This window comes from Balaenoptera borealis (assembly GCF_965194805.1).
Source record: "Balaenoptera borealis genome assembly, chromosome: 7".
NCBI classification, from domain to species: Eukaryota; Metazoa; Chordata; class Mammalia; order Artiodactyla; family Balaenopteridae; genus Balaenoptera; species Balaenoptera borealis.
The window spans coordinates 24,508,913-24,523,309 of NC_138864.1; the positions used below are offsets into that span (position 1 = coordinate 24,508,913).

The 14,397-nt window shown below is 39.4% G+C and overlaps 1 protein-coding gene across 4 annotated transcripts in view; it reads right to left on the minus strand.

Annotated features, from left to right (window-relative positions):
- The window catches only part of GSAP (gamma-secretase activating protein), an 88,036-nt gene extending 75,937 nt beyond the window's left edge, over positions 1–12,099 (minus strand). For 2 of the 4 annotated variants that reach the window (XM_082399329.1, XM_082399328.1), the window contains exons 1-3: positions 11,810–12,095; positions 1,839–1,915; positions 795–851 (exon numbers count right to left, since the gene is read on the minus strand). In XM_082399329.1, coding sequence (XP_082255455.1) covers positions 795–851; positions 1,839–1,915; positions 11,810–11,918 — 243 coding nt within the window. In that variant the 5' untranslated portion in view covers positions 11,919–12,095. Of the gene's footprint in view, positions 1–794; positions 852–1,838; positions 1,916–11,809 lie in introns of all 4 variants that reach the window. The other 2 variants (XM_082399330.1, XM_082399327.1) reach the window with 2 other exon arrangements.
- Positions 12,100–14,397: the final 2,298 nt, after the last annotated feature.

The window sequence follows — 14,397 nt, forward strand, 5'->3', positions numbered from 1 at the left end:
CTTAGTCCCTCAATATTGGTAAATTGTTTTGTTTTGTTTTGTTTTTATTTATTTTTATTTATTTATTTTTGGCTGCACTGGGTCTTCGCCACTGCGCGCGGACCCCCTCCAGTTGTGGAGAGGGGGTGCTGCTCAGTAGTTGTGGCTCACGGGCCTAGTTGCTCCGCGGCATGTGGGATCCTCCCGGGCCAGGGCTCGAACCCGCGTCCCCCGCACTGGCGGGCAGATTCCCAACCACTGCGCCACCAGGGAAGTCCCTCGTAAATTGTTTTTATGCAGGCACAAAGTGACTCTCTCCCATTTGCCTCAAGAATTTGACACGCCTGTCACATTAACCAATGTCTTACGTGAGTGGTTTGAGGAAAGATTAAGAAAAGGAGGCTGGTTCTAAACCTGGATCTTTGAGAAGTAATGAGAAGCAAGAACAGTGAAGGTTAAGCAGAAGCAGAACTCAGAGCCAGAGGTCATTATGAGATCCTAAGCTTCTGGGAGCACACAAATCCTGGGGAGGGCATTGGACTTCCTACATTCCTATAGAACATTGGATAATTGGTTTGAGCCAACTTGGCTTAAATCTCAAAGGACTAAGAGACCAGGTGACGTTCTGTTCCAAGAGTCCTTACACTTATTTTTTTTTTTAAGATAATGGTAAAGGGAGAAGAGAAGGAAGGCAAAGAAATATAAACTAAATTTTTAGAAAATAAAATGAAATAAGAAGTTGTATCTAGAAAGAAGGAAAACTTTAAAAGCAGTAAAGTAACCAATAAGTAACTATAATCTATGGTGATTTTTACCTCATTTTGTTTGGTTTGGTAATCATACAATCCAAAGAAGACATTTCCCTTATCATCCTGAAAAGAAAAAATTAACTAGATGTTAATTAAATGTCATTGTTTAGGAAGTTACTAGTTTTAAAAGAAACCTGCAGTAATTCAACCAGTATTAGCAACAAGCACTCTAAAGGTAGCCTGCTGTGCATGTCAGAGAGGGACTGAACCTGTTTCTGCTGGTCATATGGATCAAAGAGTGAAAGGGAATAAGAATGTACAGCTCAGTGAGTCTGGGGGACCCTGTCTACTAGGACTGAGCATGGTGAAGGAGCGAATCTTTTTGTACTTCCATTTGTTTCTGTAAGAGAATATATATGACGGTCACTGAAAGTGGCTAGAACAAGTCCCTGATATTCTTATAAGTAAAACTTTTTGAATCGTACAACTCCTTGAACGCAGCATCCTCATAGATACAACTTAAAATAACTTTTTTTAAGCAAAAAGAAAAAAAAGTACAGTAATGCAACTGTGCAAAGCAAAGTGACCACTGTTATTATTCTTCCACGTTTCACTACTACGGTAAAGTTATCTGTAAAGTTAAATTTTCTTTCCTTAGAACAATTAATATTGAAAACACACTGTCAAATAATAATACCTCAAAAGTCTGAGCATATATAAGTTTGAAAAGATGATGTATAGTAATAATATTTAATATTTTCTCAAAGATAAAAATTTAACATTAATTAGGTTTAAACATCTTTTATTTGGCATTTTTCCTCTAGAAAATGAAACTGTTCATCTATTCAAAACATTTGAGCGCTGTGTCAGACACTGTGTAGTTTTTTATTTAAAAAAGAGAAAACATTTCATAAGACTGAATTTCAATTACCCTACTCAATCTCACAAAATAAAAAAAGTCATATGTTAAAGGTTAAATGCCAACAGGTCTTATTCACTACCCCTCAATAAGATACAGCATAAAACTCTGTAAAAAAAAGAAATGGTTAAAATGGTATATTTTATGTTGTGTATATTTTACCACAATTTAAAAAAAGAATATAGGCATACCTTATAGGTATAAATAATATTTCCATTTCTTTCAACATTTAGTACACGTAAGCTCTCATAATTGTTTTCTAAAACACCTGAAACAATAATAATAGCAAGTTAATACTTAGCAGAAGACGTTTAAAAACATATCTAACAAATGCAATATTAGTGAAAAGCCAAATACAAAAGAATACTGATCATTCCATTACACAGAGTTTAAAAACAAGCAAGGCTAATCTATTTTATTAGAGATCAGACTAGTAATGACCTTCAGGGAAGAGGAAAGGAGCAGTGATTAGCAACTACCTCAAGGGAGCCTTGCTAATCAAAGTGTACACACTGGAAAAAACCGGCAGAATCTACCGAAGCTGAATATATATGGCTCAAAAATTGCCCTTGTACATATATCTCATAAGAAGTATACACATATTGGGGCAAATAACACATATGACATCTACAGCAGTAGTTGGTTCAGAGACTTCCCTGGTGGCACAGTGGTTAAGAATCCGTCTGCCAATGTAGGGGACACAGGTTCAAGCCCTGGTCTGGGAAGATCCCACATGCCACAGGGCAACTATGCCCGTGAGCCACAACTACTGAGCCTGCGTTCTAGAGCCCGTGAGCCACAACTACTGAGCCCGCGTGCCACAACTACAGAAGCCCGCATGCCTAGAGCATGTGCTCCACAACAAGAGAAGCCACTGCAGTGAGAAGCCCACACACCGTAACAAAGAGTAGCCCCCGCTCGCTGCAACTAGAGAAAGCCTGCGCATGGCAACAAAGACCCAAAGCAGCCAAAAATAAATAAATATAGCACTATGGTTCATAATAGTCAAAACTGGAAACCCAAAATACCCATCAAGCAAAGAATGAATAAATTGTGGTATATTCAAACAATGGAATATTATACAACAATAAAAATGAATTAACTTGCTATAACATACACCATAAATGAGTACAAGAAGCCCACATACTCACCCCTCCCAAAAAAGGTACAAACTGTATGATCTAATTTACACACAAGTTTCAAAACCTGGCAAAAAGAATCTATTGTGCTAGATGAGTGATTGCTGGAAAGGAGTATGAAGGGGACCTTTGGGGTTCTATTAATTTTCTCCTTCCGGCTCTGAGTGCTAGTTCCATGGGTGTGCCTCACTTTGTGAAAATTAACTGAGTTGTGCACTTGTGATTTACGTACTTTTCGGTATGAAGGCCAAATTTGATGAAGCATATAAAGATTTTTTACATAAAACATTTAACTTGTAAGTTAACTGACCATCATTTTTCTTCTAAAATTTTAGGATATTCCTCCGATTTCTACAGTTAAAGGATTTAAACACTGGTTAGAAACAGCATTGATAATTATCATCATTAATTGGGAAGAAAAGTATATTTCCCCAATTTCTTCAAAATTAAATTGCTTAAACTTGACTCATTTTCCCCACACAAGAATAGTATTATTAGATGTTAAAATATTATGTTGCTTATGACAAATTCCAATATTCAGACAAAACATATGCAAAATATCCTATAAATCAGAGCAAATTTCAGTTTGTATTCCTGATTAAAAAGGAAAAGTCAAGACACAAAATCAGGATAATTGGTGAGCTCAACCCCTGCACTGGAGCTGGGAGTGGAAAACATTTAGAGATGGTTCACTGAGAACTTAAGAATCATCCTGAGATCTCTCTTGCCAACTCCTCACAAGAAGAAGCTGCCTGGCTCTTCAGGGGGCAGGGCAAAGAGAGGGGCAAGTGTTGCTTATACATGGGTATATACACCTTTCAATGTATATTGAGGTATCAGACACATCATTCTCAATGATTAAAAAAATAAGAATAATCACTTGGTCTCTTAGGATAATAGTATGATTCAATTAGCTTACTGCTGAACAGCACTTCATAATTTACAGAGTTCTCATTGCTATCTCAATCACACTGTGTAAGGTACTACAAGCCCATTGTATGGGTAAAACAACTGAGTTTCAATGAAGTTAAGATATTTGGCCAATATCATATATTGAAAAAGTGGCACAGACTAATTTCAAGCCTAGGAAAAGGTAAACAGAATGAACTAAGTTTCCTGTATCATACTCACAATGGGAAAACGGATAATTACTGAAAAATCCTTTAAGGTAGATTTTGCAGGCATCTAAAGAGAATTTCAGTGAGTTTCTTTTCATCCTGCACATGACTCAAAACTCCTGGAATGCAATGTGTCAATATTTTGAGAAGTTTTTTTTTTTCTTTCAAGATTATAAGGATGCTGGAAGAGACCTTCTCAAAAGTACACTTAAAAGGTTTCAACTAAGATAAGAAACTTCTTTACAAGACTCTTGCTAAGAAAATCCAATTTCCTTGCAAAAGCACATCTACTTCCAAATCACTAAAATTTTAAGAGAAAAAAATTCTCCAACAAGTGCAGATTACAACACATGATATATGCTTATTCCATTAAATCAATGGTTCTCAATGCTGGTTGTGTTAGAATCATCAGGGGAGATTTTAAAAGAACATGGATGCCCAAGCCCTGCCCCAAATATCCTAACTTTTTTGAGCTGGTGAGGGGCCTACTCTCTGGTGTGTGTATTTTTAAGTTTCCCTTGTTATTCTAATGTGCAGCCAGGGCTGGGAACCACTGAACTACATATTTATAAATCATATACATTAAACAATATTCATTAGATAGCATAACTAGGACCTGCTTATAATGTAACCAGAGTAGAAAGAAATAATAAAAATAATGCCTTCATGGGTCTGTTAGGGAGTAAGAATTGCAGTCTTAAATAATCCTGCAGTTAAGTACGTGGTTCTCATCTGAAGGATATTTGCATTTGATAAATTTAGCAATGTTGGTAAGCCAGAGACCAGTGTCTCAACCACACACTATAAACCCATCAGCCCTTCCTCTCCGGATTAGTTGCTCATGTTTTAGACACACCCTTTTAAAAGACTTATTCAATAACCTCTTTGCTTATTCATTCTGACTCTTCTGCCACTAGTTCAACACTGGAAAGTCCAGAGGAGGAAGTTTAGCAACTTCAAATGAGGAAATGTGGTTTAATTTTACAGTTCAGTGAAATCAGAGTTCATGAAGGAAAAATGTAGCATTCTGATAAATACTTGCATAAGTAAACCTACTAAAAAACGGAGAGTACCTAGATATTAAAGGTGTTGGTGAGTCACAGCTCATGTAAAATTAAAGCTGGTTTGCCACCCCAGTGTCCACTGAAGCACTATTTAAAATAGCCAGGTCATGGAAGCAACCTAAATGCCCACTGACAGATGAATGGATAAAGAAGATGTGGTATATATATATATATATATACAATGGACTATTACTCAGCCATAAAAAGGAACAAAATTGGGTCATTTGTAGAGATATGGATGGACCTAGAGGCTGTCATAGAGAGTGAAGTAAGTCAGAGAGAAAAAAACAAATATATATTAACGCATATATGTGGAATCTAGAAAAATGGTACAGATGAACCAGTTCACAAGGCAGAAATAGAGACACAGATGTAGAGAACAAACATATGGACACCAAGGGGGGAAAGCAGCAGTGGTGGTGGGGAGCTGGTGGTGGGATGAACTGGGAGATTGGGATTGACATATATACACTAATATGTATAAAATAGATAACTAATAAGAACCTGCTGTATTAAAAATAAATAAATAAAATTCAAAAAAAACCACATAAATATTTTCATTTATAGTTTCTATCTTTGATGTCATGCACAGAATTGTCTTTCCTACCCTGAGATTATATAAATGTTTGGTATATATTTTTCTACAATTTTTGTGTTTTTATTTTTTTAATTATATATTTGATCCAACTAAAATTTATGTATTTAAACTCATACGTATACAGTATAACATTTGTCATTATACTTTGTTTACAAATGGTTACCCAGTTGTTCAAATGCCATTTATTGAATTATCTGTTTTTTCTGGAATGCCACACTTATAATGTAGTAAACCCCTATGTATATTTCTGAACTACCTATTCCTGTTCCAGTGACCTGTCTACATATTATTAAGTCAATGCCACGTTGCTTTGATTACAGCTTTATAATGCTTTTAATATTTGGTGGTCAAGTCCTCTGTGATTACTCTTCTTTCATGGCTATTCTCATCCTTTTATCTTTTCAAATAAACTTTAGGGTAAATTTGTAAAAAAAAAAAAAAGCTCGTTTGCCAGATAAGTCTCGTCCACTTCAATGTATTCTTTGCCAAACACGAGTGATTTCACTTTAAAAGAAGATGTCTGTCAAATATGTAAATTTGGTTTCCAACTGCTATGAGACAAAAATCAAATAAAAGTATTCCTTTTCTTTCCAATGACTATGGGGGTGGGGGGAGTCTCACAGCCTTATACAAAAATTTGAACTAGTTCCTAAAACAGAGATCAAGGAGTGCTAAGATATAATTATCCTATGACATTTCTATTCTGTAAATAATTCACATAAATCCTCCTGCTCAACAGGACCAGATATTATAATTTCTAAACATATGAAGTAAACATTATTATATGATTTATATTTCATATTCTGAATAAAATGAGAAAAATCAAGGATGGGGTGATTAGTTAAGCAATAAAGAGAGAAGAGAATTAGAAAAGGAGACTAGGAAGGTAGGGGAAGGAAAAGTGAAAAGGAAGGACAGTGGCAAGAGAAGAGTGAAACAATAAACAAAAACAATGTGACTAAGCCAATCCTCTGGCCCCCAAATCTGTCTGGGGGTATCTAGGAGGCAACAATAAAAGCATTACTCTTGAGTCAGTTAACTGGTAAAATATATCACTTCCCTGGAAATAATGAATAACTACAATATTTGAAAGATTAATCAATCTGGAACATTAATAAATTCTAATAAATTCGTAAATCTAATACTAATTGAAGCAGACAAGGAGATATAGGCAAGAAAACCTACATTATTTCTGGTCTTAAATATACGTGACATTTAAACCTTAGAAAATTTATACACCGGAGAATTTTTCTTAGTTTCCTGAAGATATGATACATCCCAAGAGGGGATTAAGCATTAGATAGAAAAATTAATATATAAAATCTATTATATTGCTACATACCAGTAATAGTTAGAACCTATAATGTTTTTAAATGTGCTATTTATGAGAGCAACAAAAAATAATAACAACCCAGGAATAAATGTGGCAAAAACCTTCATGGAGAAAATTCTAAGACTTGTTAAGAATCATAAAGGGGCTCTAAATAAACAACAAGCTATACTTTGTTCATAGTTGGGAAGATTTAATATTGTAAAGACACCGACTCTCCACAAGCTGATCTACAGCTTCAATGCAACTCAAATCAAAAATCCAACAGACTTTTTGGTGAAATCTAACTGGCTGATTCCAAAATATATATGTAAGAACAAGGAGCATAGAATAGCCAAGATGATCCTGAAGACGACTGATGTGAGAAGACTTACTCTACCAGTTATCAAGACTTAACAGAAAGATAGTTACTAAGATGTCTTCATCTAACATTGGCCAATGGAACAAAATTAAAAGCCCAGAAAAGGAGACTCACACACATATGGAAACTCGATGTGTGAAGGAAGTGGTTTTGCTGTCAGTGAGAAAAGGTAGGGCTATTTGGTTAGTGACACCAGAACTACTAGCTATTAACACAGAAAAACAATGCAATTTACAAAAGAATATTTTAACACCTGTAAGCTATAAATAATAACAGAACAAAATCATGTAACCACCACCCAGCTTAAAAATAGCAAATATCAGGACTACTTTTGAAGGTTCTGGTGTCCCCCTATTTGATTCCTACATATTACAAAAATAAATTCCAGATGGATTAAAAAGATAAAATTCAAAGAAAAAAGCTTTAAAGCTTTTAGAAGTTAATATAAAAATGTCTTCATGGCTTCTAAATTTCTTTAAAATATCCAAAAAGCACAAACCATAAAGGAAAAGACTCATAAATTAGACTACATTATAATCAAGAACTCTTGTTTATCAAGGGTAATCACAAACTGAAAAAACCAAGAGATTGAGGGAAGATATCTGCAACATATATGATGAACAAAGGACTAGAATCCACAATGAAGAATGCCTTAAAATCAATATAAAAAAACCCCACAATAGACAAATGGACAAAAGGATGAACCAACATCCCATAGAAGGGGAAACTCAAATAGCCAGTAAGTATATAGAGGTGTTCAACCTCAAACCACAATGAAGTAATGTTTAGACCCACTAGTTTGACAAGAAATTTAAAATCTGGAAAAATCAAGGAAGATACAGAGTACCAAAAACATTTCTATACCACAAATGGGGTAGTTAGTAAGTACAAGTACTTTAGAAAACAATTTGGCACTACCCAGGAAAAGTGAAGACGTGCATAGCCTGTGACTCAGCAACTCTACTGTCAGACATCCATCCTAGAGAAACATGTAAAGTGTGCTCCAGGTTAGTAAAAGCATAGACTGTAACAACAAACCCCAGAAACCTCCCAAATGTCACTGTTGGGAAAAAGATAAGTTGGGTTCCCTAGGAAACATCCTGAGACAGTTTAGTATGCAGGGTATTTACTAGGGAGTGCTTACTAAAGTGGGATTAACACCTGTAGCAGGAAGGAGAAGGAAGCAGGACCAGGCTGGGGAAGAAGTCAAGTTACAATGAAGGCCCAGTGGCCTCAGGTGACCTTGGGGTCCTCCATCGGGGAAGCTCTAGAACTGAAATGAATTGTCAGAGTTGTCCCATGTGAGTCAAAATGCCCAGGCCTTTATACCCCACCTCACCCTCTCATTAAAGAAGGCCATACCTAAACTAAAGGGGCATAAAGTTGGGTGACGCAACCCTCTGCTGAGGCCATCCCTGAAGGGGCTGACAGCTGAGGGCTATCTGCTGCCCACACTTACAGCACCTGGGACAAGCCCTTTCTTGATAGGAAGATCTAAACACTGCATCTCCATGTCCACCATAGTGTTGTATAGTCACACAGATGGAATACTATACAGCAGTGAAAATTAACGACCTACAGCAGTCAACATGGATAAATCTTACACTACTGAGAAGAAAAAAAATGAAAAGAATACATAGAGCATTCTTTCATTTACTTAAAGTTCACAAACAAGCAAAATGAAATGATATTTTGCTTAGGGAGATATACATATGGGTTAAAACTACAAAGAGGATCAAAGAAATGTTAAAATATAAACGTTTAAACGGTTATAGGTAACAACTTACAGATGAGGGATACAGAGAGAGACAGGATCAAATAGGGAGACAAAGAGCCTACACAAGTCTTGATATTGTTCTATTTTTAAGGTGGGTACACAGTGTTGCTTTTTTAAATTATTTATAGCTTTATTATTTTAATAATAATATTATTTTTTATTTATAGCTTTATTATTTATAGCTTAGATGTGTTAAAAATATTCTTTTAAAATATTCTTTTATTACTGTTTTAATTTTTTAAAGAACAAATATTTTCTTCCTTTATTTCAGGAGAAATAATTTTCCCAAAGTTCAACCTAGAACAAGAAACACATGCAGTAACCAAATCTGGTCTCCTTACTTCTTAACCCCTTTTTGACTAAAATGCTATCATATATGCACTGAATTTCTGTCCTGGCTGACTTAGCCCAGCTCTGTGGCTATTTTGCCAGAAATATGTCATACATCAGGAGTACTACTTAACACCACTAAGAAATCTTCAATTGTATTTGTTGATGGAAAAATATTAAGGCTTCAAATTTAGAGAGCAAGTGTGCAGAGAGGAGACTTTACAATGGTATAATTATTCATAATTTACATTTGAAAAGCCGAGACTTTGAAAGGAAAATAATTTGCACAAATGTGTGGAGTAATAGCTGTGCTAGAAATAAAATAGAATCCCACATTCCCCTGCCAGTGCTACAAATTACAGCAGCAGAATAATTAACTTGTGGTTTTTTTGAGCTACCACCCACTGGTGATTTTCAGAAATAACAATTTCTTTTAGTATAATAGGGCTAATATCTTGCCAAGGTGCTCTGCAGGAGCAAAATACTACCAATATCAGAAAAATCTGGTATTTCTAGGAAGTTTAGTTTCTGAGGACCCAGGGGTATCTGCTGTTCGGAGAAATGTCAACACACAAGTTTATATGTCTTCACAGATGAGTGAAAGACACAAGGAAGCCAAAATCTAACTGGCTCACACACAGCTTTTCAATCACAACACACATTACTGAAACATAAGGCTGTGGCATTTCACACTCCATCTAACTTCTCATTTTCAGACACCTGCCACTTAGCTATATAAGGTGGAGGTCCAGAGGAAGGACCACTTTGTGGTGGAAAGCATAAACCTTCAAAAGCTCTTTAGACATTTAGGAGACTTCTAAAAAATTTCCCCCAAAAGTGAAGCTTTACTAATAATGACACTAGTCATTTGTCAAACTCACTAGTCAAACTGGAGCCTTGAGCTAGACAAACATGACTCCCTATTTGGAACCAACAATCAACATGCCAAGACAAGGAACCCTACAAATATTCTGCTAAAGCCATAGGATAGAAAACTTTCTCCAGCAATAAGGGGAAAGGAGTTGTAGATATGGGTAATTTGATGGACCTCTCCAAAAAATGCCCTCCAGCAAGTCTAAGGGTTTAAGGAAAACCAGAGGGGGAAAAAAAAGAGGTAAACACACAGAAGTGGCTAGCTCCTGTGCACAACTGGGATCCAGGGTATCATTTCTTTGAACCTGAACCTAAGCCCTGAAGATGCAACATTATTTACAGCAAATGTTTCTTCTTAAAAAACAACCTGGGAAATCACAGAGTTCCCCTTCTTTAAAGTTTTGATTGATCAATGCTGGAAAGGCTCGAAAGTCACTTTCCACTCCCTTATCAAAATCAAAACAAAGGATTTTTGAGACAGATGAAAACCAAAGCCTCAACTGCCCAGAATGTATTCCAATTCACCCTGAGGAAGTTGGGCAGGACACCCGAGGATCACTTGGTCTCACGCCTCTTGCTGGCCGGCACAGGTGGTCTCTGGGTTGGTGGTGACGGGCTTGATGCTTTGGAAAACAGTGGGCTCTCAGTTCATTGCTCACAGCCTGAAAGCAGACCCCTACCCTCTTGCACTTAACATCCGAAGTGGCATGTCCCCTAAATCACGGATACTGTTCACCCAGAAACACGTCTCACAAACGTGGGGACAAACTGTGCACCTGTTAAGTATTTATACGGTGGTTTTCCTGGTGACCATGATTCATCTTGTCTTTCTCATAACGCGAGAACTTCCAGGAGCCTCTAGTCTTGGTAGAACCCCTACCCGGGTGATGAATCTTTTTAGGCAGGTGAGATATGAATAAAGCATAGAGAACCACCCTCTCCCACTCCCTGCAGCCTTGTGCCGGAGGAGTTGCGCAGTCTGGGCAGCTGCTCCTCCACGCCCTGCTCTGATGAGATGATGCCGAGGGTACCACTAGTGTCCCAGCCTTCCTACTGAAGGTGACTTACTGTGGGCAACCCTTAAGCCAGAAGCTGGAGGACTCGCTAGAAGAAGCAGTGCCCACCTAGAGGGATGGGCTAGAGAGGGTGGGAGGAGATATCGGTATATATGTACACGTAGAGCTGATTCACTGTTATACAGCAGAAACTAACACACCATTGTAAAGCAATTATACTCCAATAAAGATGTTAAAAAAAAAAACAGGCAGTGCAACTCCGCCACCGAGACCTTGCCCACCTTGCCCCGGGGGCTGTCCCTCCGCCCTTCACCCAGTGGCCCCGGGTGAGGGTGGCAAAGCCCAGACTCCAAAGAGGGGAAGGTCACCCCTTCAGCACCAACCTTCACAGGTTGGCAGGGGGCACAGGCTGCGCGTCTGGCCGGTGCCCACCAACCACCCCGGCCCAGCCCAGGAACCACCTAGGTATGAATGACTCCGACTCCCCCGCCTCCGCTGCCCCTGCCTGCCCCCTCCATCCACCCCCCAACCCCGCCCCGACGCACGCCTACAGCACCTGGGCCGCCGCCTCCGGCCCCAGCGGCCACTAACGCCGCCCGCTGTGCCCGCAGCCACGGGAGCACGTCCTTCCCGAGATCGAAGTCGGAGACCAGACGGAGGGCCATTGCCCGGACGCGGCCACCGGGCAGCTCTGGGGCCCTGCGCCGCGGGCATTCCCGGCCCTCCGCGCGCCACCGCGCCCCGCGCCCGCCCCTCCTTCCTCTTCCCCGCCCGCCGCTTTCGGTTCCGCCGCGGCCGAGCGGGAGAAGCCCCAGCACCGCCTCCTCCCTGCCCGGCCCGCGCCGCGCACGTGAGCCTCGAGCTGCGCACGCTGGGCCGGCGGGGGGATGGGGGAGGGGGGGCGACGAGGGCGCGGGGGAGCAGACCCAGCCTGGCCGCGAACCCTCGGCTTGCACCCTCGCGGCGGAGGAAAGAGAGGGAGGGAGGATTTGTTTTTTAAAGAGGCGTGGAGATGTTGCTGGACCAATGGTTTCCAAACTATGCTGCATATGACATGTGGGCGATAGGCGTTTTGGGTTTTTTTGTTTGTTTGTTTGTTAATCCCCAGGTGAGTCCACTGTGCAGCAAAGTTTAGAAACCAGTTTGGCTAGAGAGAGGTATTACTAGCTGGGTCACCTGAGAAGGTTCAAGGTCATCACCGGGGCAGAAGCTGGCGGTGGCTTGGGCCTATTCAACCCAATTTCAGGGTGGTGGTATTTTATTAGTAGTACTTAAGTAGAAAGTAGCAGCGAGGTGTATGTGAGATGATTCTATTTTAACAGAGATTCGGAGACACTGGAAAGGGTCAATCAGCTCAACACAAACAGGTCTTCTGCCTATTTACGGGGCTCCCTACACTGGATGCAACGAAGCTGAATTGTTTTTTTTGTTTGTTTGTTTTTGTTTTTAATCAGTCATCAATTTTATACACATCACTGTATACATGTCAATCCCAATCGCCCAATTCCTAAGCTGAATTGTTGAAGATTTCCTCTGCACTTAGTCTTTTAAAAGTGCTCTCCTTCCAGGGGCACCTGTGGTGTGGGGCACCATCTCATTCCCATACCTATAAATAAGTCCAGCGTTTTCTTAATCTTGCCACTCAGGTTTCTTTTCATTAGAGAGTGTACCGTCAGTGTTGCTTGCTGTACCTTTGGCACTGCAGATCCAATCCATCCTGAACGTCAATGCCAAGTTATTACTCTCCCTAAAACAAAGCTGTCCTCATGGCCCCGTGCAGAAGACTTTGAGTAACAGCTGACTGCAGGATAAAGTGCCTATACTTTACTGGACCCTTCCAGCCTTTTCACCTAGACCTTCGGCTCCAGGTTGGCCTGATTCCAGAACCCTCTGATTCCACCCACTTGCCTCCGAAAAAAATCACCAGACCCTTCCAATCTGGATCCACAAAGCTTTCTCACAGCTTCAGCCCCTAGCGACCTTCCTAACCCTGAACTTCTAGAGAGATGTTGCTAGTACACCTCATTTGACAATCAAATACTGCATGGAGCCGTGAATTGAATCTTGAGTCTTGCACACCCCTCTGCAGCGGCTAACAGAGCAGCCAGAAGGTGCTCCACTGTTACTGAAGAGTGAGTCAATACAGTATGGACTAAGGGGTGCTTTGTCACATGTTTCTCAAAGTGACGGTCTGAAAACTACCCTCTGTTTTACAATGCAGACTCCTAGGCTCTAGTCTAGACCTGGGCAAGGCACAGAAATGTGCATTTCAGCCCAAGCCTCAGGTGATTCTTAGGCTTGCTAAGATTTGAAAATTTCTCTAAATAAAGGTAAAAGAAACTCTTGATTTCGCCCTACAGACACGTTTCTCCAGCTGCGGTGGTGGATGATTTCGGGTAGCTCTCCACTACTCACCACCATATTCGTAGGAAAATCATCCTACCTGTAAAGTGCATGAAGCTTTAACAGAAATGCTTACTGAGGCTGCTGATATTGCTAGTGCAAAGAAGGGTGGCCACTGAAATAATGGGGAGATACTACAACGAATGTTTCATACCAAATGGAGCTGGTTGCCTTTGTCATACAGAAACGTCTTCACTTTCCTATTTTAAAAATTAAATAAGTTTCTGTTGATTTTTTTCTCAGTTAACCTCTATTTTGACCAAGCGAGACTGATTTTATAGTCTTCATCAAGCAGTAATTATATAAAAATTCCCTTCAAAATAAATTTAAGTAAAAAAGAATACAGAGAAGGTGAGAAATAATAACTAAGATACCAGAAAGACATGGCCAAAGCCATGAAGGTAGTATATGAATGGCTGAGCTTTGGAGATAATTCACTAAGGAAAAGACTAGTGAATGGCAACTTACTGGTTTACAATTTGTGAAAGATTAACAGAAAAAGAATGCTGGATGGATTATCCTTGAACTCTAAAGAAGGCAGAACTGGAAACTGTCCTATCTTCTTTAGTTAAAAAGCTGCTTCATTGATGGATGTGTTAACTTGACCGTGGTAATCATTTCACCATGTATATTTATATCAAATCATCACATTGTACACTTTAAATATTTGCCTAAAAAGAAAGGGAAAAGAAAAGAAAGCTGCCTCCGAATCGTTAAGCACTGGAACTGGCTTTTGAATAG